We start from the raw sequence: 24,609 nt of genomic DNA on the forward strand, positions 1-24,609 counted from the left end.
CAACTATCCACGGTCTCAGTTCAGCATGTCTTCTACAAAATTGTTATTCCCTGCTTCCAGGAAGTTAATGGCAGAATACCCCTTGTCTCCTGCCAGAATAGGTTCAAATCTGTTATACTTTACATCACCCCTATGGCTAACTCTTTTCTGCACTACCCTGAAAAAATTATCCAATAAAAGTGAGATTTATTTCTCTTTAGACTTTAGGAAAACTATTTTGGCACTTATAATTAGTTATGAGACATCCTTATAGTTATGGAAAAATCCCCTTGTGCTGCTAAATCCTACCAGAAGAAACAAGCCCATCTGGGCTACATGGAGTGAATTTCCCCCAGTTTAAAAGAGAGAAAGAATGTAGGTGATACAGCAAAGGACCTCCAAAGCAGTGAGAGGATTGGACAGCCTGACATTCAAAGAGGGGTCAATACGGGAATGTACCTGGGCAACCCATAGAAGAAAAGCCTTGGGGAGATGTCTGTCTACCAATAACTAAAACCACTAAATTAATTACATTCACCAGTAACCTAAGCTCTACTATCTATCTCTACACCAAGATAAACTGAATAGTTTAACTAATTTATAATACACTACTAGATTAACACATATTTGATATATATTTTATTTAACACCTTTATATTTTGATCATGGTTCTCTGTTGTCCTCTGCCTTGCTTTTATGTGAATGCAAACTAATGCAAACTAAACTAATTACTGTTAGATCATAGCAGTTATAATTTATACCCCACTATAATGGGCCCAAGTTGCACCACATGAGATTTAGATGGAGTGTTAGGAAAAAATTTCTTTACCAAAACAATGGTCAAGCATTGGAACAGGCTGTCTGAGGAAGTGGTGGAGTCACCATCCATGGAAATGTTCAAAGGACAGATGTGGTGTGGTTCACCACAGGATTTGAGGCTTAGGGACATGGGTTAGTGGTGGACATAGCAGTGCTGGGTTAATGATCTTTTCCAACCTATGTGAGTCTATGATTCTATACTGGTACAAAAATCTGCTCACAGCAATGAGCAGTGGAGAAATCTGTACATGAGAGCCCAGCACAAAGCAACTGAAAACTATTAACATCTGTGCTTCTAGCTTAAAGAATATTTAACATCACTGCTTATCTACTCCCAGTTAAAATCCTGTCCAGAACAAGAAATGAGCCAATCCTACTGAAGTTATTTTAATGTTATTAATTGCTATTCAGTATTTTAAAACACTTCTTTTTAGGTGCTAGGGTGCAGGGAATGGGGTGAGATAACAGCAAGCTAGCAAGTAAATAGAAAGTTAATTCCTAAATGTTTCCAGTTCTTTTGTATACCTCTATCATAAGAGCTGTGAAGGCTCTTTAGAGAGGTGTTAAGTTCTGATTACTGACTATCACAGAAATGCTAATGCATGCACCAGAATAACACCGAGGAATAGCTGTTATCAGAAAAAAGGAGATGAAAGGGATGCCCAAGTTACAAACCCCCAGTGGCTCTGCAAATAAAGCTCCTTAGAAGTTCCAGTGGAGATACTGCTCTCAAGTAAACTCCACCACAGTAAACACCACCTCTGCATTTGATGCTCCAGTAGGTGGCCTGAACAGTGACCAAAATTACAAAGAAGATCTGTGCTACAGCTGGAAGAACAAAGTGTCTGATTGGGGGATTTAAAAAGCTCGTTGTGGGATTTGTTTACATAAAAGGAAACTCCTTCAAAGAAGTCTTTCACTTTGAGTAAAAAGCCATTATATGATCCTAATATGGATTTGCAGATATCCTGGCAGGGACTGCAAACAATGTAGAGACCCTGTTTCCATGCTCTGGCCTGCCAGGGTGAACCAACTGCATTGCAAACCCTAATTCATCAGTCCATCCTTGCTGCAGACTCAATGAGACCTTACCCAGACCAAGGTAAACACATTAGAGACTTGGCAGGTTCTGAAAAGAGGCAGAAGTGAGAAGAAAAAAAGAACTAAACACAATAAATGTATTTTTCCCCTCTGTAAAAGGGAAAAAAAAAAAAAAGAGAAAAAAGAAATAAAAAGTTTTCAACTTTGCCAACTGACAAGAAAATATGAACCTTGGAAGCTCACTAAGCTGCAGCTTGTCTGGTTTCATACAGAACTGACACAAACATTCCTAAAATGATTCATTCTGACATTAGAAAATGGAGAGGAGTGATGACAAACACAGGCATGCTATATAAAGGTAGCCAAGAAATAGTAGCTAGACTTCAGTCTGACTCATAAGAGGTGAACTCTGTAACACTGGGCTATCCCTGTTTTAACTAATTAGTCCTGTAGAAGCAAATTATAGAGGAAAAAAAAAGTTACCACATGGAGTTATGTTAAATACAGCTCTTCCTCAAACACTCTGAGATTTTTTTTTTAAATGTATCCATTTATTTCTGTTTCATGTTATTTTACAGATTCAATTTTGGTTAAAAGCTTTTCCTGTTAGAGACTTGGCCATACAGATATCCTAAATGAACAGGCAGACATCATAACATCTTGAATGTGGGGAAATCCTAACCATGGAGCATGATTTAAGTATCAGGGGTGCCAGGATGATCAAGGCAAGACCACCATGCCTCAAATACCCATGGCTTCAGCCTGAGCCCTGCCGTAGTAGAGCCAACTCCCAGCAAGCAGCTGCAGCAACACATCCCAAACATTTTTCACTTTCCACTGCCATATATTCCTTGCTGTACAACCTCAGACACCTGCAGTCGAGCTAGTGGAAAAAACACACCATAACAAACTGCAGGATGCATCATGGGCAGCTGCAGCTCCAAGAAGGGTCATTCTGGTCATCTGGGGTCTGACTTCCTCTGTAACACAAACCACAAACCCACGCCCACTAATTCCCATGAGTCTGTAGTTCAGCATTTGCTAATTCACTCCCTGAAATCTCAGTTGTTAAATTACTCTCAGTGTTAAAAATTATCTTTGTTTTCTTTAGGTCTCAATCTATGAGATGACTATAAAATCTACTTGCTCCTTGATTTCACTCTCGCACCACAAGAAAATGCAAATTTTTAACGTCCTGTTGTCTTAGAATTGTAAATAGACCAATACTTGTATAACACACACAATATGGCATAAAATAAATTGTTGAACATATAATATGAAATTTCTTCATTTATTTTCTAGCAGGTCTGTAATAGTGCAACTGCTGCTTCTATTGTTGCTATGGATGCACTCACTACAAAGGTACACTTTTAGAGACTAATCAGCATTTCTTTCTCTCTGCAGCTGAACCAAGGCAAAAAACTTGCTGACTACCCTTTCACCCCAGCAGACACACTACATATCACAGAGTCATAGAAAGCTCAAGCTGGAAGGAACCCATAGGGATCATGAAGTCCCAACTCTCTATAGCAGAGAAAATAAAAATGTTTCAATCCTAGCAATATTTAGCCTATATAATTTATGCATCTCAAGTTGCTGGCTTGGGGGGAAAAAAACAAATCACAACATTTCAAGATGCTCAGAATGAAAGCCTTTGTCTCTGAAGGAATAAAAAGCAGAAGAACAATGCTTCTGCCCAAGGCTGCCTCTCCAAGTCCTCCAAGGGTACACAGACACATTGCCAAGTAACAATGCACAGAGCTAACACAGGACAAGGAAACTCAACAGCACAAGAAGGTCCAATCATCCCCATGCAAAACAATAGGCCACCTCAGGCTCATGATAACTGGCTTTCAGTGGTGTGAGACACTCATGGAAAGAACCAAAGGATCATCAAGTTTTCCAGACACATCACCACCACCTCAAGGAACCGCTGTGTCCCTCTGAACTCCCCTACCAGCACACACTGTATTTTGCCAGGCTAAAGCAGAGAGCCCCACCAGCCAGATGGTCTTCATTTTAAGACAGCAAGAGGCAAGGCACTTAATTTCCTCTAATATTTTGTCTACATGTTAACTGTATTCATGCTTAAAGCTTGTGCTCAGGTTTTGTTTTTGTTGTTTGCTTGTTTGTGGGGGGGGGGACATTGGTTTTTTTGGGGTTTTTTTTTATTATTTTGACGTTCTCTTGCAGTTCCTTGACCTTGCCCTAACCTGACAACAGCTAAACTAAAAACACTATCTCTGATGGGAGAAAACACATTTCTCTGCTAAAGTCAGTACATACTTACTATGTACTATAAATTTACTTTCATCGAATTAAAAAACTCAAACCTTGCTGATTAGAGGAATCTGTCACCTGTTTAAAGTATCTGCTGAAGGAGAACTTGGGGTTTAGTGAACTTGAGTGTAACAATTTCTTTGTTCCCTTCTCACTGAAAGAGTCAGATTTGAAAGTTTAAATAAAAGTCAGGGTTTACATAGGGTTTTTATACAGACCCCACAACCGTTAATCCCCAAACCAAACAAACAAGTCTAAGGAAATACTAAAGACATCTGCAATATTAATCTATTCTATTTTTGTTTTACTTAAATTCTTCATCAAACAGCTGCTAGACACTCTTCTACTTCTATGAAGAGCAGACAAGCTCTAGGGATTTCTTTACTTTGCCAGCAAGATACTTCAAAATTTCCCTAAACACTCTGCAAATCATCTCATAAAGACAAGTTTCATAACTATTTGCACAAGATATTTAACAAATCTTATTAGAATGTCATCATGTTAGATTTTGTTTTTATTGTATTTATCTGACAGTATGAACTTAGCTCTTGATGTCCTTACATACTTTTTACTCAGGCAACCTTCCAACAGTTTTTCCATTTTTTTATAAAGTATTTCAGATTTTGGCCCCTAGGCTTTTCCTGTTGTGGATAGTTTATATCTTAAGTTTACAGTGTAGGGCACATGTTTCTCCATCATCTCCTTACGCAGTACAAAATTTCTGGCTTAAAGAAGCTTAGAGCTAAAATTTCACTGCTAGACTGCTAAGATTTTCACTGATTTTAAATGAACCCTGGATTATCCAGGGATAAAGACAACTCTGGGTCCACAAAATATTGGTTGTATTTTACAAATGCTAATGTGCTAATTCTCATGTTGTTTATACTGAGTATAACATTTGCCGAGATTTTTCTGACAAGGGATCAGGCCCAAAAACATAAAATGTACAGGTCAGGGCTACCACCTTTTAATCCCATCCTGTCTAAATCCAGATACCAAATGGACTTTTACAGAGATGCAGAGGTAACAAGGAATAAAATCTAAAACAAAACAAAAACCAAAAAAAAAAAAAATCAAACCTAAACTAAACACTAAAGGTAGAAAATCTATGATTAAGTAATAGCCCTGAGATTTTAGGTACAGTATATAACTTGTCTACATTCAGAAACCTCCCAGGTAATTTTCCTATTTACCCTGAGATGATTAATGGATTTAAAAGTTTCTCTGCCTGGGATTCAATACTACTCTACAATCTGGTTATTAATCAAGAGAGTATTCTTCTGTAATAATAAATATTTAGATATGAGTGGATTTGAGTATCTGCATATGCAAACTTGTCCTCTCCTAAAAACTCAGTTTTGACTTGTTAAAAAATGCACAAATATCATCCTCCCTCTGGAATTTTCTTACTCCTACAGAACTGTATATGGAAGGAAAGGAAGGAAGATGTTGCACTACAAATCCTCCTGATGTGATCTGCTTCCAGTTAACCATCTGCTCAAAAATATGGAGAACCAGAAAAAGGGCAGAACTTCTTGGAGCTTTTCATTACCAGACTCTTCCAGTTTCTGCTTCAATGGGATTTAAAAGCAGATTAAATGCAGCACTTAAATAGGGGAGGTCAGAGCACACTCTGACACAGGACAAAATTTCTAGTTTCAAAGAATGTTTCAAGCCTCTTGTTGCCAGTAGTTGATCACTGCTTAGCTTTTACCAGAACTGGGATCCAGACACTGAATGAAGAGCCAAAACTCTTTAAAGGATCTGAAGAAGCAGTCTCCCACCTTATTAATAAAGCACGTATTTCATAAAGACCTGAAGTCTCAAGGCTGGGATCTTTGGTTTGACTTGTTTCGATTTTTTGCTTTTTATGTGCCACTTCCAAGCCACCTATCCCTTTTAACTCTATCTCATGAATCTACTAATCAGTGGATATACAGAGAATGTCTTATACAGACACAGAAAAAGCTCAGCAATTGTTTATGCAAGATACCTATGTTTAAATATTAACAGCGGTATCTTTAGATACAGGTATGTGTCAACTGAGGAAAAGAAAAGGCAACAAAAAAAACTTCAGGATATTCAGACTTTAGCTCCAAGGAAGAAACAGGGGAATGACAGCAGCCAGTGACAGCCAAAACTATCAAAACTTTAGAATAACAGATTATTTGATGCTGTAATTATGAATGTTTGTTGCAAAACAGAATTTTGCCAAATCAAACCTTAGATCTGAGCCATCACTAAATTTAGGAGGATTCAGCTCTTACTCTTGTCCTTATTTCGAGGTCTGTTACAGTCTAAATTCTAAATGAAGTGATGTAATTGTTTCCTACCTTCCTTTGACACAAGAAAATCAACACTACTGAAATAACAAGGTTACCAAGCTTTATGAGCTGCTGGGAGTAGACATCAGTGTTTCGATATCCAAGAGTTTGTGGCCACTCATTTGGGGAAAAAAAAAAAAGGAAGCATGCAGTCATAGAGTCATGCTGCTGCACTGCAAATCACTGCAAGTAAACAGTTAAGTGTCTGGAAAGAGAGGGAACTCAACCAGAGGGAAAATGTATGATGGAGATGAAAAAAAAACAATGCCACTGTAAACGGCAAACCTTAGTCTCTTCTTCCTACAGGTTAAAACAAAGAGCAACCAGAATGATGTTGACAGAAATGAACACTCTCCAAAACGTTAAAAAAAAAAAAAAAAAAAGACTTCAAGGTCTCTAAAGATTGATTTAGACAATTACATTTAAATTACATCCCACAGCAGACAATTTCCACACTTTCCTCCAAAAAGGGTAAAGAAATGACAGTCTCAGGAAGCAGAGCATGTTTCTCTGGATAGTCTGATCTCCAGACCGTATCTCACATTTGATCTGAAAGACAAATCTCCTTACAAGTTCATCAAGGGAAAATCACACAAAAATAATTTGTCCATTTACATACACTCAACTAAAGTATTTATATGCAGAACATAATTCTCCTCACTACAGATGAAAATAACTTGGAACTGACTGTGTTCTGCTCAAATTCTAAGACGCAATAATACCCTACCTAAAATAATTAGATTGGACATGAGGGTATACAGGACTGAAAATGTGACACTGTCTTACACAGCACAGTAACAGATATGTAGAGTTGTGTAAAAAAAACAGTGAAAAAAACAACATGCTAAAAAGAAAGCTTTTTACGGAACTGAAATCAGAACAATGGAGCAATGAAAACACTATGAAGTAAATAGCCCACTATGCACTACTTCGAAGTGTCCAGCAGGTCACATGCAGGAATCCCAAATGCTGGGCCAGCTCTTCATTACCTTTCCCAGACTTCCCAATGATAAGGAGTCACTCTAGTGAGTACAAAGTCACTAGTGAACAAAAAACATTAAAAACACTCCAGAAATGGAAATTGCACTGCTCATGAGAGAAAACTGGTATTTCCAAGTGTCTGAATTTCAGTGAAACTACTAGAGGGTTGAGGTAGGTGATCCTCCTTTATTCAGCACTGGTGAAGCCACACTTTGAGATCTGTGTCCAGTGCTGGATTCTTCACCACAAGAGAGACAAGAACATACAGCAGAGAGTCCAGACAAAGGCCATGAAGATAATGATGGGACTAGAACACATCTCCCACGAAGTTTGAGAGAGCTGTGACTGTTCAGCTCTCACTTCTGGAGAACAGAAGGCTCAAGGGGACCTTTTCAATGTAGAGCACCCAAAGGCAGGATGCAAAAAGAATAAAGCCTCTTTATGCTCACTTGGTTACAATTCAGAGCTCCCTCTGGCTCTGAGCAAAACACATGGGAGATTTGCCAGAGTGGAATGGGAGTGAGTTCAGTGTCTTTACACAACCTCCTGTGTGTTCCTCCACCCTGGTGTTATGTAAGAAACTGACCTAAACTGTAAATATTACACAACCTCAAAAAGGGAAGGGACTAGTAAAATAGATCCACGACTCCTTCATGCTGATTCACCCCTTCCTTTCCACTTAAGATTATTACCCACTTTTAAGAGTGCAATGCCTGCAATGGTCATTTCTTGTCTCTTAAGCATGCTCTAGGCACAGTGACATATTTCACCAGTGTGAACAGAACATCACATAGGGCCTGGAGACAGACTTTTTAGTATGACCTGTTGCAATAGGACATAGGGTAATGGCTTTAAGCTGAAAGAGGGTAGATTTAGACTAGAGGTAAGGAAGAAATGTTGTACAATGAGGATGGTGACACACTGGAACAGGTTGCTCAGAGAGCTGGCAGATGCCCTGTTCCTGGAAATATTCAACATCCCCAAGTTGGGTGGTGTTCTGAGCAACCTGATCTAGTTGAAGATGTCCCTGCTTACTGCAGTGAGGGTTGGCCTAGGTGGCCTTTAGAGGTCCCTTCCAACCAAAGTAGTCTATTACTCTAAGCAAGATACCAGTGCCAGGAAGAAGACTGCAGTCTTCCCCTGCAGCTCTGCTGAAGTCATTGCTGCAGTGCACTTCCAGTATCTGAAGCCATGCACACCTTTCATGAATTTCTTACTGTGGATCTAAGCCACTCACCCCATCACCAAAAATAACCCAGGGATTACGATCATTCAACAAAAGAAGCAGTAGTAGTGTTCCAGTGTGCTTGGGAACTGCAAGTAGGTCAGATGAAAGTAGAAAAACAACTGAGTCAAGCTTTTGCCTACACATTCTACAGGTATTACCCATGGCTAGCAACATATATAAACAACACAAAGGCTTTCTAAGCAGGACATCAAGCCACACCATATTGTCTGACCTAGAAGGACACATGGAAATGTGTCCCTTGCTTAGGCTGGGTAAAAAGATTGTCATAGACCTAGACACTTAGAATCCTCATTATGCTGTAGAAGTCATTTACCCAATGACAGCCTCTCTCCAGCTGAGTTAATGTTGTAGGAAAATACACTTCTGGCAATTCAGTGATAACTTCGTATCTTGTAATAGAATATAAGTGTGATCTTGAAGGATATGCTGTTATGCTGAAGGATATTATCACACTTAAAAGTGTAAAACATTATGCATGAGTGGAAATTGCTAGTTTTAATGTTAGATATTTAATACATAGTTGTAAAACTTATACAAACTGTAATTTATCAACTGCAATTACATACTGAAAATATACTGCATATTATCTGTATATAAATTACTTATATTCACTAAGAAAATTCAAATTCACAACAAGAGATCTGTTTTCCATAGCTCCTAGCTCTAGAAGTTCATGTGCAAAAATATTTTTTCATAACACGCATTGTCATACTATACAATTTTAAATACTGGACAAAATTCTCAAATCATACAAGAAATCTGACATCTAATTCAACTTCATCTTATGACTCCACCCAGTAGGTCTGTGTCTCTTCTCTGACAACCAAGCCAATTTTTTTTATGACATTATTTCTAAAAATTAAAACCACAAATTCCATTGTTTTAGCAGTGTCCCAATACAAGAAGACTAAATCTTTATATAATAAGAGTTCCAGTTTCCAAACTGTGCATTTACTAATCACGATCAAATTATTACCATCATATTAATTTTGACTGAGATGGACAGTGAGGAATTAGGAACATGGTATTTTAAGATTAATGTTCAAATAAGATGTGCCCACTGGTACAGACAAGCTCTATAACTGCACTAGGGCAAAATGAATGGAAAGAGCTACCCAAGACTTAAAATTAAATTCTTGAAATTTATGGTCTGATTACTAATGTAATAAAAAGACGTAAAGAAGTTCTGACTAAACCATTCTGCATAAATTCATATATGCATGTAACTTTTCATCATTCCATATCAAGTTATCTGTGGATTATACCGAGGACAGTTTTAAAAGTGATTACTTCCATTAACACATAAATAACACATTTCTCTGGTTTGTACTGGTAAACTGAATAGCCATGAAAACTTTGCAGAAGTGCAATGAATGCTTCACCAAGCTATACAGAGGCACCTTCCCTCAAGAGATTAATTCCTAGATTTACAGCACAAAATTGATTTTGGATGGAATCTAGTGTGGGTTCCCCTGTGACTCCTAGCTCAGGATACAGATAAGTAAATTAAAAAATAAAAAAAAAAAGACCCCACAAACCCAAAGAACTGGACCTGGCTGTGCCCTCAGAATATCAGCAAGTATAAAAACATCTCAATTGCTCCACAACACTAGCTATAACTCAGTAGGAATAAAGTATCAGTTATCAGTCCAAAGAAAGCAATTACACATGAACATTCATCTACAAGGTCTTCTTGAAGAAGAATGTCCAATTCAGGCAATCCAAAAGCATTTACTTCCATTGGAAAGAAAAGGCTGTCACTAATATTCAGTCTCATACTCTGCTTTTTGTTTTGATTTTTTTAGCAGAATCTACCAGGTGTCTGCACTATGTACTCCTAGAGAATACAACTGCATATTATTCCAGTCTCCATAGGTTTCAGTTCCTGTTCTAGACCAAATGAGTAAGTAGCAATCCTAACATCGTATGACCTCACTGGTACATCATCCTAAGTCATCAATATATCTCTTAATATAAAAATAAGTCAGAAGACAATTGTAGAAACTTTTTTTTTTTAACTTCATGGTTTTCTAACTTTGAAAAAGGCAGTCACAGAATGTGTTCTCATTGAAAAAGGAGGTAAAAGTTCATAACAATTTGTGCCCCTTCTATATTAAGATCTAGAAATATGGCTGAAACTTCTTTTATAAAAGAATTTTCAAAATCACATAGATTTTGTTGATTTATTTATGGATTTTTAATGGATTTATTTATTATTGGTTTTCACTTATGGAAGACTTTGAAAAAGTTCCCATTATCTTTTTCTCAACAGTGGAGAGAATTAAATATGTACTGAGTACTGTCACACTTAATAATCATGCCATTTCATATTCATTGGTACCCTCATGAATGAAACATGAGCTCTGCTGGAGAGAATTGTCACCTTGAGAGAAAAAAAAAACCATTTTCCTACCAAATATAAACAGAAGAGAAAGTACAGAAAATAACACTATTTCTTACCATTGTAAGAGTGAATGGATGGCTTTCCAGGGCAGACACTCTTGGACAGTGGAGAATAACATACTGAAATGAAATGGTAGAAAGGATACGTTCAAAACATTCAGTGATGGGCTAGTACTTATAAAGTGATAGTCATCCCTACAGATAATGTTTCATGAAAGCAAAGTGGTTTTTCAGGGCCACATTAACTCACCTGACCAGGCCTTGCTTCAAAGTCATCTTTCACCATCCTGACTTCAAGGACATTGGAGGGGTGGCTGATTACTGAGGTGATTGTGACTGGTTTGTTGCTGCGGATGTAGCGGTACAGCCGCTCCACACAGTACAGGCACAGAGGTCCCGAAATCCAGAACCAGGTCTAAGGGAGAACAAAAATATTGTACCTCAAAGACTTTTAGCTTTCTGTCTCCTATTTTCAGAACTACATGAGTGCTTTCAGGATCTCACTTCACATCTAACATCCACGCCTCTCTACATGCAGAAACCCAAGAATGTTCAGAAGCCTTAATCAATCTAACCAGCAGCATCACCCACAAGCACCAGCAGTTTCAATCATAAAACTCATCAGAAAAAAAATGCTAACGATGTCATTTGCTACCATGTTATTCTGGTTTGATGTAGTTAGATAGCAGTTGGTTTCAGCAATGAAAGAAACCTACACAGACCAGAGTACTATACAATTGGTTAACATGTATGGAAAAATGCTCTCTGACTTCCAGTATTATGAAACTATTATCTTCTTATAGTCATCTCATATTCAAGTAAAAACCAAAGAAATCTGTCTTCTTCTGCTAAAGAAATTATGTTGATATTAAACTAATGTAAAATCATAGACAACAGAGAGAAATGGGCACTTCCGAATCACAATCCATTTGCTCCCAAGGAAGATGTATATGCTACACAGAAAATGCCCTAGAAATACCCATTTCTCTGCACTGATGATATGGGGAGTCCTAGGTGACTACTCCAGGTGGAGACATTTGCAGCTGCTCAGCTAAACCCTTTCCTAAGAGTCAATTACCAATAGCTTATAGCAGACTTATCTACTAATTCCACATCTGTTCAGTCATTCAAGCTCTGGCACTGAAGTGCCCCTCAGCCCTCATCCATCTTCCCTCCCTTCTCAATTTCTGACATTACACATCAACATCTCTTGCAACTAACAGAGCATTTAGTTTCAACAAAAAAGACCTACAAGTTTTAGTAGCTCACAGTTTTTGTTTTGTTTTTTTTTTTCTTAATTTAAACTTGGTATCACAATATTTCCAAATCCAAAAAACTCCTAAATAGTGTTTCAAAGCTGTCAGGAGAACACTGAGTGGCCATTTCTTTCCATGACTCCTGCCCCACTAATGGCTCTAAAGCAGGCATATTAAGCCCTTAAGAAGGGCTCCTTGCTGCACTGTGGGTCATATGGAGCCAAATATACACTGATGCTTGTAATTCAGGAGTATTACCACAACAAAATACCAATCCAAAGAGCTTTGTTGGAGGAATTCAGTGTAAAACTAACTGTTTCTCATTAGGATTATATACTCCATAGAAAAATGGGTTCCAAGTGCAGCTAGTAAGGGGGACACATGTTCAACAGAAAACAACTATGATAATAACCCCTGTGGGGTCTGTTATGGGACCATTTTGAATGGTGGGCCTTGGACTCATGAACTCATATTTGCAAGCTTCCTCAGGCTACTTGCCAACACAACACAGCTCATCTTTTCTCAAAAGAAAAGAGAAAATTTTGGATAAAGAAAAAGCTGCTGCCACAAAACATAAGGAAACAAAAGGAAAATGGAAAACTGAAAAAGAAAAGGCTTTTCGGTCCCCACTCTCATCATACTCATTTACCCATGCCACATATAAAACAAGCCTGTCTGCAAATAACAGACTATAAAAGCCAAACCACAACCAACTGCAACCCAGAAATTAGTATTAGGACTTTCATCCGCATGGTAAAAAAGAGAACAAATGGAGCTTGATTATTTCAATTAACCACTGCCACACAATGCTTACAAAAGGACCTTACGAAATGTTATATAAATGTTTGCTCTGAAAAGCTATGCTGTAAAATCACATTTTTAGCAGGATCAATACATCCCCTTATGGTGTTGTTCAAAAAAGAACATTACAGCCAATCTCTTGACATTTTTCTACCCTCCCTGTTCCATGCACCGCATTGTAATGCACTTCAGGGTTAAATACAGATTGTTTTTTCCCCACCAAATCTTTGAATGCCTCAAAAGGTTTTAATAATATTTTCCAGTATTAAAACATCTGGTCTGGAAAAGCAATAATTAGTGGTTATGGCTGACTGAAAGGCTTGGCATGGCTTTTAATACCTGACATGTCGGATCATACAGACCTCTGGGAAGTGCGACTGGAACTTGGGTTCCTCGGAACAAACTCTCATAAAGCTATTTTGTACAAAGGGTTCTGGTACTGGTAGGTCCTCTGGGAAAGGCTCAGTGGTATAGTCAGGAAACAGCTCTTCAAAAGCCTTTGGCACAGTCAGATTCTGTCGGAGCGTTTTGTTAGGATTAAAGCAACCAGGAGGGTGTTCCTCTAAGTTGGTCTGGTACTTGAGCACTCCCCTACAGGAAAATAAAAATAGTAAAGACAGTGAAGTAACAGTAAATAACAAACAACTTATTTTCATTCGGAGAGGACTTCAGAAAGCAGTCACAAGCCTCATCTTTTGTTAGAAATTTTATTCTGTTTGCCTTCAGGACTTTCAATGAGATTGAAACTTTGCAACAATAGAGCCCTCTGTCACTTCAGTCAAGGTTTAGCTTTTCCAGCTCACTTGGTACTCCCGCACTGAATAGCCTCAAGATTAATACTGCTTGAAATGGAGAAAATATTGTGGGGGCCTTGAAAAAAAAAAAAAAAATCGCATTTCCAATTCAATCACACACAGGCTATTTTCACTCATCCTGCCTACAGTCAGCAAGCCCTGTTTTTAAGGCAATCTTGTAGCAGAAGTAGTCTAAGTTGCCAAATCATAAACTGCAGGAATGTTCCCACTACATGGTGTTTATCACGTTTGCATACAAATAGAAGGAAAAAAGAAAGTCCTACATGGTAGCCAAGGAACCTTCCTTGCAAATTATTTTATGAGGTCCATCCTTATTTTATTTTTCCTCAAGCTAAGTAAAATTTACAGTAAAATGAAGCTGCAGTTAGAATCTCTGAAGAAAGAATTGGAAACCTGAGACACTCTGGGATATCTCAGCACATGAATGAATCACTGAAAACAGGGAAGAACAGATAATAGTTGCAATAAAATTCCTCAGAATACTACTTGTTTCCAAACCTAGATTTGATGACAGTAAAAACACAAGGAAGAATATTAAAAAAAATGCTGAATAGCACCTGTAGAGGATGGTGCTGGGTGGGAAATGAGGCATACTAAGACAATGCCCTCTGAGTGCCTTGTTATGAAGGCTGAGCTCAAGTATACGATCAAACATAAGGACAGGTGCTCCCCCCTCCTCTCCTCAACATCCACACAGCAGTAGCAGCAGCAACAGAGCTTAACTCAAAAGAGAAGTAGGACATCTGCAATATTCCCAACCTAAATGGTCTCTGACAGGCTACTGGCAATCTTCCCTACAAAAATGCAGTCCTGACAGCTAGTAACAAGCTTCCTACATGGTCTAGTGAATCATGTCAGCTTGGAAGTTAAGCTTGCTCACTCTTAAATTCCATCTGACCCTGGGAGAATCATTTGGGAAGTGTCCTTGCACCTACACCCATACTTCTGCCTGCATTTATTGTTCAATCACTTGCATCTGGCATCACTGCTGGTCACCACATATTGGCAAAGTGACAGATATCCCTAGCATTATGCTAGTTCCCTGCTACATAAATATTATGGTGCCTCATGGATTTAGCTGAAGCCAAAGCCTGTGCAGTACTTTTGCAGTCAACGTTGCATGCGTGCCTGCCAGCAGCTCCCACAGCTTCTCTCTTCTCAGCACATCCCCAAAGAGGATTGCCTCGAGAGTAGCTGCATACATGAGCATCCCCTCCAGTGATCTCCAGTTTATTTAACCTATTATAAACATGCTAACTGAGAGGCAAACAGGGATGGCAAAGCTGCCTGTTAACAACAGCTCAATAACTCCCATTTCTGAAGCTGCCAAGGAAAAGTAAGTCTTACACACCCAAGATCAGTGGCCAGAAAGGCTGAGTTCTGCACTGAACAAACAAACCACTAACATATGACAGATGAAGCACATCACTTTATATACTGCTGAGAAGTGGTTGGCTGCCTGAAGGAAGAACATATCTACAACAGTTTGAAACAAAACTAGAATCCAGCAATAATGTGAAAATACTTTATTCCTAAGACAGGTAAAACATCAGTCTACCTGCCTGTGCAGCCAAGGGAAATGCCTTGCTCTGTACAGTAAGTGGCTATGCATCTGCAAATCTCTAAAACATGCTACACAGGAGTAATTTGGGCACCTAAACATGGATATCTATCCTTTATTCTCAAAAGAGATCACAGAATTATTTAGGTTGTAAAAGATCTCTAAGATCATGAAGTCCAACCATTAACCCAGCACTACCATGTTCATCACTAAACCATGTCCCTAAGCACCACATCTAGACATCACTTAAATACCCTCAGGGATGGTGACTTTATTGCTTCCCTGCACAGCTTGTTCCAGTGCCTGACAACCCTTTGGCAAAGAAATTTTTTCTAATGTCAAATCTAAATCACCCCTCATGCAACTTGTGGCCACGTTCTATCGATCTTATCAATATCACTAATGGAGCCAGGAATCAATCCAGCTCACCTGAATGTAGATCTCTGAAACAGCAAATTACATGAAGCATCCTTCAGGCTCCATTGGCTGTATTTATCAGAACTCATTGGACTGAGAAAACATGTAGAGACCTACATTTAGGCATCTTAAAGTTGAACTAACACCCACTCTCCATGACTCATTCCTCTCCCACTTCTGACACTCAGTTCTTTTAGATTTACACTGAATACCTTTGTAATTCAGTTCTAAGGAGGCTGTAGACCAGCATATGCCTGTTCAATGCTTGCTGTATTACTGCAGTCTCGGTTTGCAAACTTGGTAAATGGAACATGGTTAGGAAACAATGGGCAAAGGACAACACTGTGAAGGAGATCAACTAAACTGGACATGAAAAGTACCTCTAAGGCAATCACTGGACAGACTGCCTAGGGAGGTTAGAGGATCTCAGTCAACAGATGTTTTAAAGAATTTGACAAACACCTGTCAAGAATAATTGGCCTAGGATGGGGAGAACAGGTTAGATCCATCTTCCCCAGCTATAAACAAGTGCTATGGCATTGAAAAAAAAAAAAAAAAAAAAAAAAAAAAGGAAAAAAAAAAACAACCAAACCAAAAAAACCCAAACAACCACCCAAAACAAACAATAACCCCAAACAACCCCAACAAACTCACTGAGAACTGGAATAGTGTCTAGAAGTTTCAATTGTTTCAAACTCATTATTTCTTTAACAGAATATTTTATTCAACATCACATTCCTACCATGGTCCTGCTAGGACTAATTGCCTTTCCAAATTTACTTTAATCAGAAGGGCTCACTGTCACACACTTAAGCACCCTGTGTTTCAGTAGATATTTGATGACATGGAGAAATAAACCTCATTCAAATAAACCTTTCCTTCTCTACACTCTGTGTCTACATCCACAAAGGAAACTTCTGAGATGTTAATGGAGCATATTTTCACAGAATTATAGAATAGTTTTGGTTGGAAGGAACCTTTAAAGGCCACCTAGTCCAACCCCCAACCCACACAGACATATGTCGTAACTTCTGGAAGATGCTTTACCTTACAACAGAGTTCAGTTTGTTTGTGCCTGATACAGATCTGACCGTCATCTTCATGGCGCGTAAACACTAGTATGATGTTTGTGAAAAGAGGAAAAACTAGGAAATTTTGTAAGCAAAGAGAAAGAAGTAATTAAGGAGATGCCATTCCTTCCCTCTCCTTTGGAGTCAAAAGGAAAGCAGAAAGGAAAATGCAAGGGATGAGCAACTTAGTTTCTTTTTCTGCCCCCTCTTACCTGTTTGCTGAGACAAGAATATGAAGCAATGTTTTCTTGATGTCTCACTAAACACTGAGCAATGGAAATGGAAAAGGAATAATATTGAAAGTAAAGAAGTTTGTGCTAGTTGGCTATAGCATACACAGATCTCCAAGCTACATCCTGATCTTTATTTAATCACACACCAGAGGCCAATGTCTTGTCCCAAAGGTGGCCCACTGTGCTCAAGCAAGCTCAGGAAAGGCAGCAATCAATAAAACTGCTCTTTCAGGTTGTGCTTCAGGAAAAGGAAGAGTATTTTCTATTTACTTACCCAGAAACATGCAGCATCAGCAGCATATAGAAGACAAAGAAAAGGTTGTGTGTATACCAGAAGATGTCATAGTTTGAAACCCTGAAAAGAATAAACCATGGTTCAATGTTGTTTCAACTCAGATGGAATCACTGCTAATTAAAAGCAGACCTGTGCACACAGGACATCATTATACACTGCAGAGCTATGCAAAATAGTCAAAGCCCAGAATGTTTTCCCACAGGCATACTGTACTTGCACACAATTAAGTGTTGAGAAGAACAAGTGACTGGCACAGAAGAAAAACTAAGAAAGAGAGGTAAGGGTGTAAGAAGTACAGAGCCAGATGGAAAACTCTTCTGAAACTGGGAGATTTTACTGCTTTCACAGGTCCTAGTTAGTCTTCACAAAATCCTTATTGCTGGAAGAGTTCTTCCACCTCCAGTCTCAAAACTCAACTTCCTTACAGTGAGTGTCAACTTGCATTCTCCCTGCCCAAATAAAATTTAATGTGTCACTAAGGCTGCAGCACACAATCAGGTGCATGGACAGCAGCAGGAGGGCCAGCAGGAAGGGTAAAAACCTTGTGAGGGTATGGAGTACAGGGAGATACAGGAAGACTAGGGCACACAGCAAGGAGACAACAAGAGCATGGCAGGAGAATTTTCAGGTCAGGAAGCCACATACATTACTGTTCTAGGACTGATGGTCTTGGGAGGAACAAGAAGAACATTATCATTGTGAGATTAGGAGAGGTGAAGGTGACTTCCTTTTATCAGTAATTTGTCAGGCAATAGAAAAAGAACCCAGACCAAAGGAAATACTCATCTGGAACTGTTTTCTGTTAAGCTTGTTTGGGCTTTTTTTGAGTAAAATACTTATGAACAAAAAAAAAAAAACCTAAATGGCTAAGAAAATACACTACTTCACAGCAAACAAACACACCTCTCACACTACACAGCATGGTAGGAGAGTCCCTTCTAAAACCAAAGAACCTACTCCCATTCATAAACCAAAACAATTATTAAATAAAAAATATCTTTAGCTCTGAGAACATGGTTTAAGAGGCTATTCCTCTGACACAGCTAACTTGTTTTTTTTTTTTTTTCCAGAGCTTTTTCCCTCCTATGGTCTTCTACAGAACCAGCTAATTGTTCTTCATTCAATACAATTGAAATGTATACTGCATTTGTTTCTATTATTACAGGACTTACTTGTTTGCTTCCTCAAGAGAGGAAAAATAATTTTGATAATCCAAGGGCTACCAAAATAAAATCCAAGCCAGCAAAATAACAAGGAAGGAAGCAAAGGAGGAAAAAGGAAGCAAAGGAAGGAATACAGCAACAGCAAGGGACTCTGAAATCCCCCCTCCACCCTGCCATTCAGCACTCAGTCAGCACTATGTTAACAATTTTTCCTCCTTGGAGCTGCTTAAGCCTTTTCTAACTCCCCACACCCTGGGAGTCATTTTGATGCAATCACTCATCAGTATCTGTGAGGAGTTGTGGGAGTAATCATCAGTAAGAAGAAAATAAGAACAATGGTGTGCAGAGTGGAAGCATGATTGGAAGGCACAAGGAGTGTAAAACAGACTCACTGTTTCAAAATAGATCATAGAATCCTAGAATGGGGCCTTAAAGATGGTGTAAACCCCCATGCCATGAGAAGGGACAAGGACAGGTCTTGGAGCTCTGGTTTAATTTGGTTTCATGCTACAAAACCAAACGCTGTACACTGAATGTTTTATTGGCTCTTGAGCATCTTTTTCAGAATGCACCAATTTTTCAAAATTTCAGTGATGAAAATTCAATCCCTGGACTGCTTCTGACATGTTGCTTTCAACAGCTAATTACTGCTACTGATTAAAATTACTGTACACTTCTTTCCTGAATACATCTAAATGTCAGCTTCCAGCTCGTTGAGCATTTTATTCTCCTTTCAGCACTCCTACAGATAACTCTGCTGGTTCCTCATATGTATCAAGTTGCCCTAAATGTGAGCAGGCCCTCTGAACTTACCCTCCTTAAATTATACGGATATGCAAATCCTTGAACTTCTTACCATGAAGCATATTTTCCAATACTGTAATAATTATGTATTTCTTACTTGTATCCTTAAACTGTGTGTCTTACAGATACATACATTAGTATTCTAATATAGTCAATAATCTTCCTATTGATACACAATGCTCTTCAGAACATTTAATTTTTTTACCTTCGTAGGGCTTAAAATAGACATTACTCACAGAATGGATGCATTTCTTAGGAATGCAGAGTCCTGAAAATTTGAGGTAAGTTAAATATTTAATTTTGGTTAACCTACTTTAGAATTTTGCAGATGAAGACCTGAAAGAGTTAGTTTACTTAGAAATGTAAGAGGAATTTATCATGCTTTAAAGGGACACACTAAGCAGCACAGTTCTAGAAAAATATTTTTAATCCTGTTACAGTTTTGAAAAGGAAGATATATGCTACAGTTTAGAAGTTGAAATTGAAGACTAGAATATTTGATTACAAAAATAAATAGCACTGCAGCACCTTATTTTTTTATGTTATTTTAAATACATAACTTCCAAATCTTAAATACCATTAATTTTAAAGTTGTCAGAAACGTCAACATTTATTGACAGGATTTATTGTGTTTTCTGATAACTTCATAACCCTACTGAAAACAACTACCGAAGAAAAAATGTTGGTCTAATTCTCAGGCATAACACAGCAAAAATTTTGAAAATTTTTCAACTAATAATCACTTTATCATTTTAAAACATTAGCAGCTAATTCAGTTCTTCTAATACTTATTTTCACAGTTTACTGAAAAGGCAGGAAAATAGAGGCATACTCATGCACAGAACAATTTCAGGAAAAACATACAAAGGAAGAAATCACCAAGCAGGTCAGTGTGTAAGAGATTAGGGCTGAAATCCAAGACTATAAGAGCCTCTGAAATACCTTTTAAAAAGCTCAGTTTCTGATAGACAGTGAACATTGCCATTAATTTTCCTAAAACTGTATTGTATGCTCAGCCATCATACAGGGAAAGAGATTGAAAAGGGACATTGAAATGCATGCAGCAGCTTGTTTCCTTAGGAGAAAACACTATAATAAAGACAAGCTTGAGCTCTATGCCTGAGGGAGAAGCCAGGATAACATTTCCAAGTAAGAACTATTGCTAGGGTAACAGGAGATGCAGATTATCTCTATTGGGCTTTCATTCTGCTGGCTAGATGGCAGAAAGCTGGGAAAATATTTGCACTTACAGTAACTGTGGAAGGAACTAAAAAGCATGTAACTTCAAAAGATGTTGCATGAACCCAAAAAGTATTTCTACAAATGTTTACAACTACATATATTTTTCTAAGTTTCCCAATCACTAATACCTGATGTTTTTTCTAATTTAATTTGGCTTTGAAGAAGACAAGACTTTGCTCTGCTTAATGTTGCAGAGTAAAGTAATAATTTTATTTTTAAATCTACCCAAAACTGTTGTTTTTTTGCAAGTAGAGCCATGTGTGGACCATGTAATGTGCAGCCATGTTATACCCAGTGCAGCAGCCTAATCCTGCACGTCTGTAGCCTGCAGTGCCTCACAAAAGTCTCAGCCCTGGAAGAAGCCTTGCTTACTGAAAATGCACAAGTATTTGCTGAACTAGTTTCTCAAATCACAGGATAACATTGCCAGTTAATGCAGCTACTCAGGAAAGATGGATTAGTTCAACAAAGTTCATAACCACATATCTAACTCACACCAGTGGAGCACCATTAATGTTTGAAGATACCTAATTAATATAATTAATATATCCTTCCATGTTTGCTGAACTGAGGTGATGCACTCACATTGTGAATTCAACCTCTGTAAAAATGAAGGGGTTATTTTTACACATTCAATTGCAGAATCCAAGCCTTAAAAAGACTACAACATTGGGCTAGAGCCCCCCAGGTACCAGTCACTCACAGGTACTATCATATGTGCTCATTAACATTGGTATAGAATGTCAATCCACCAGAGGACCAGGCCCCTAGAAAACCCAGCAGCTGCTCTGAGCCAATACTGCATTGATGCTTGATATATTATAATTCACATTAAAAAGAATATATCTGACAACCAGAAGCAGAACTTCTAAAAGCAATGTTCTACTTCAGTAGCATAGTTTTGTGTTGGTTTATTTCACTGCTGCTAGTTTGGGTGTTTGGATTTTTTTTGTTTTGTTTTTTTTTCTTTTTTTTTGGGTTTTTTTTTTTGTTTGTTTGTTTGGGTTTTGTTACTCTTCTTGTTACAATTTATTGTTACAATTAATTGGTGAAAATAATTAAGATTACAATAAGATCTTATTTTTCTTCCACTGAACCTAATTTATGCACTGCACAGAACTTCCCATTTGCTGAGTTTGCCGCTTCCCCTACAACCAGGAATAGAAGAACTATTTAAATTTTTAAAGGTCCACATTTTTAACTCAGCACAATTATTAAATAGTACTTTTTCAGAAGGCAATTCAATCAGGTCTTGTAATTGTTTTCATACAAAATTCACTGTGCTAATTTAACTGCAAGCTAGGAAGAAACAACAGAAAAGAAAACCGGTATTTTTAAACAATCTAGTCAGTAGGATAATATGATTACAGAAATGGCATTTTTTAGCATAACAATCATATTACATCTTACCTGATGGCATATGTGGAAGCTGTACACATTAGGAATAATACTAACACCATAATGACTCCAGTAAGACCTGGAACTAAAAAGGACATAATTTTTACATTTGAACTGTGAAGAGGTATCTTTGTCTACTATGAGCTTTTAAGAAAGTGGAATTAGACATACAAATCATGATTCAATCAAACTCTTGTTTAAACTTATCTCTTGAGGACAATTCATGCATCAAGCCAGATAGGAAAGAAGAGTTCTTGTTTAATTTCCCACCTTCTTTTTCCCTTTTCCCTTCCTTCCTCCTTTTCCCTAGTCCCAAAAAATACCCTTTTCCTTGCATTTCACCATGCATCACAATTTTCTATTTGTCTTTGCTCCTGTCATCTTTTGCTTGTGACATCTGTGTCTAAGCAGGTAACTAAGAACAAACACTGTTTATGTGCAAGACTGACTGTACAAGCTTCTGTCTCTTTTTTATTCCAAACATTACACTCTGTTGATCATGACAATTAAAAACCTGTTCAGGGACAGAATTTCAAACAAATCAATTTCTATGCAAGCTGTCACTACAATTTTTTGCCAGCCCATTTCATTCTGGAATGGGGAAGAGCCTGAAATTACTCTCCAAGGCATTGCATCATGCTTGAAATTTTTGCCCACAGAGCAAGGGGTCTGTAAGAGGGATCTGCAGCCACCACTTGGGAAGGAAAGGTTAAAAATATTAACAATTTGACTCATCTGCTCAAACGAAGACTTGTATCAGAATTAGTTTGTCCTCAGGTCTTTTTTAAATTGAAGGAGAGAATCTCAAATCTTACCTTTTTATAAACTTCTCAATACGCTTTCATTGAAAAGTCTGATACCCAAAATCTGACACACCACAACTCACTCCTCAGTTTTTACAGACCTACAATCAATGGAGGCTTTGTATAAAAAAACTCAATTTCCCTCCATCATGGAAAGACTGCAGTTAAAAGCAGCTGCAATAAAAAAAATATGCATTCTGTCCACTGCCTCCTTCTCAAATTCTTTTTTCTCAATCTGATTTGATGTGTAGTGTGCAATGAATCTCAACTCTGAACCAATACCTCCAATGCAATTGCAGTACAGCACCTGATTTAACTTTCTACACTGTCACACAAGCCAGAGGTCACCTTTTATGTCCAGTTTTTCAATTATCTTCTCCATCAAACTGAAATCACTCACGGTCTTGCCCCAGTTTATCAGTTCATTTTTAGTGTTTCCTTTCTGCCCTGTCCCTGACTCTCCTTTCCTCTACTAAGTATAATCTTTAATACTTGTTCTTCCCACAGTCTGTCTCACACCCTTGTACAAGGAGGTTCTTTCCTGGGCTAATCTGAAAAGCTATCATCACTCTATAAATCCTTCTGATTCCTTATTCCTTCTGTTTGCTATTCTGAACTGTCTGGGAAGAAACCAGGGGTTTTTTGCTTATTTGCACAGCTCCCAGTGCAGCAAAATCATGGTCCCTGCCTGAGCATTCCTTCAGCACAAATAGTACATGTTAATTACCAGTTGTTAAGACAGGGAGTGAACAGAGTAATTTTAAATTTAGGATAACTCTGACCTCAGTTTCTGTCAGTTCACTTTCTCCTTTCCTCTTCTCTCAACTGATCTAAACTTTTCCTAGGGCTTTTGGGAAACACTGGCACACCAGCTGTTAATTCTAGCACATCTATTGGGATCGGCAAACCTAGAACCATTGCTGTCTGTTCATAGATTTTATTTTACTGTGCCCTAAATGCTACCAAGTCAGGATTTTTGTGTTTGATCCAAATAAGGGAGAAAGTCTGATGGCATCAGGAAGGAACTTTATCTGCTTATGAAGTACTACAGCTCAGACTGGTGCCTGCCCCTCCAGACCCAAACATTGTTCAAGTCTAAATTCCTGCACCAAAAATGTCTTCATCTATTTATTATGTATGAGTGTTGAAGCCTGATTCCCATTTAACAGTTTAGATTGCTCAGAAACCCAACCAGCCCTTAAATAAACCAGCTGAAGCAAAAGGATTGGTTTTCTGTTCTCTTTTTCTAGAAATTGGATCATTTAGGAATTTGGTTTTAATAAAAAAACAGAGACTCTCTGTTTGAAATGAATGGATTTCTGCTGACTCATCTGTACAACAACAAATTTGAAAATGCTGCTCATCTTACTACTGGGTTTATGTAACTCCTGCCTCCTGGATAACCAAATCCAGATTATATTAACATAAATAACACAACTCCAGATAACTGAGATACAATAAATGGAGCATGCCAATACAGGACCAAAAGATGATGATAAGCGATGATGATAAGCAGTAAACTTTTCTCATTCAGTTTTGCAGGACTTACCAGTTGCAAAAAGTAGTTTCCTCGGGTCCTGAAAAACAGATGAGCAAAAACAAATAAAATCAACATATGGTATTTATATCTATTATGCAAATAATTTTACAATAATAAGTAGCCCATGAAGCTCAC

At 38.0% G+C, this 24,609-nt stretch overlaps 1 protein-coding gene across 1 annotated transcript in view; it reads right to left on the reverse strand.

Annotated features, from left to right (window-relative positions):
- NOX4 (NADPH oxidase 4) overlaps positions 1 to 24,609 on the reverse strand; it is a 97,737-nt gene that overhangs the window by 59,758 nt on the left and 13,370 nt on the right. The window contains exons 6-11 of the mRNA XM_021545015.3: positions 24,484 to 24,511; positions 22,144 to 22,216; positions 17,504 to 17,584; positions 13,496 to 13,724; positions 11,327 to 11,491; positions 11,134 to 11,196 (exon numbers count right to left, since the gene is read on the reverse strand). Coding sequence (XP_021400690.2) covers positions 11,134 to 11,196; positions 11,327 to 11,491; positions 13,496 to 13,724; positions 17,504 to 17,584; positions 22,144 to 22,216; positions 24,484 to 24,511 — 639 coding nt within the window. The remainder of the gene's footprint in view (positions 1 to 11,133; positions 11,197 to 11,326; positions 11,492 to 13,495; positions 13,725 to 17,503; positions 17,585 to 22,143; positions 22,217 to 24,483; positions 24,512 to 24,609) is intronic.

This window comes from Lonchura striata, chromosome 2 (assembly GCF_046129695.1).
Source record: "Lonchura striata isolate bLonStr1 chromosome 2, bLonStr1.mat, whole genome shotgun sequence".
NCBI classification, from domain to species: Eukaryota; Metazoa; Chordata; class Aves; order Passeriformes; family Estrildidae; genus Lonchura; species Lonchura striata.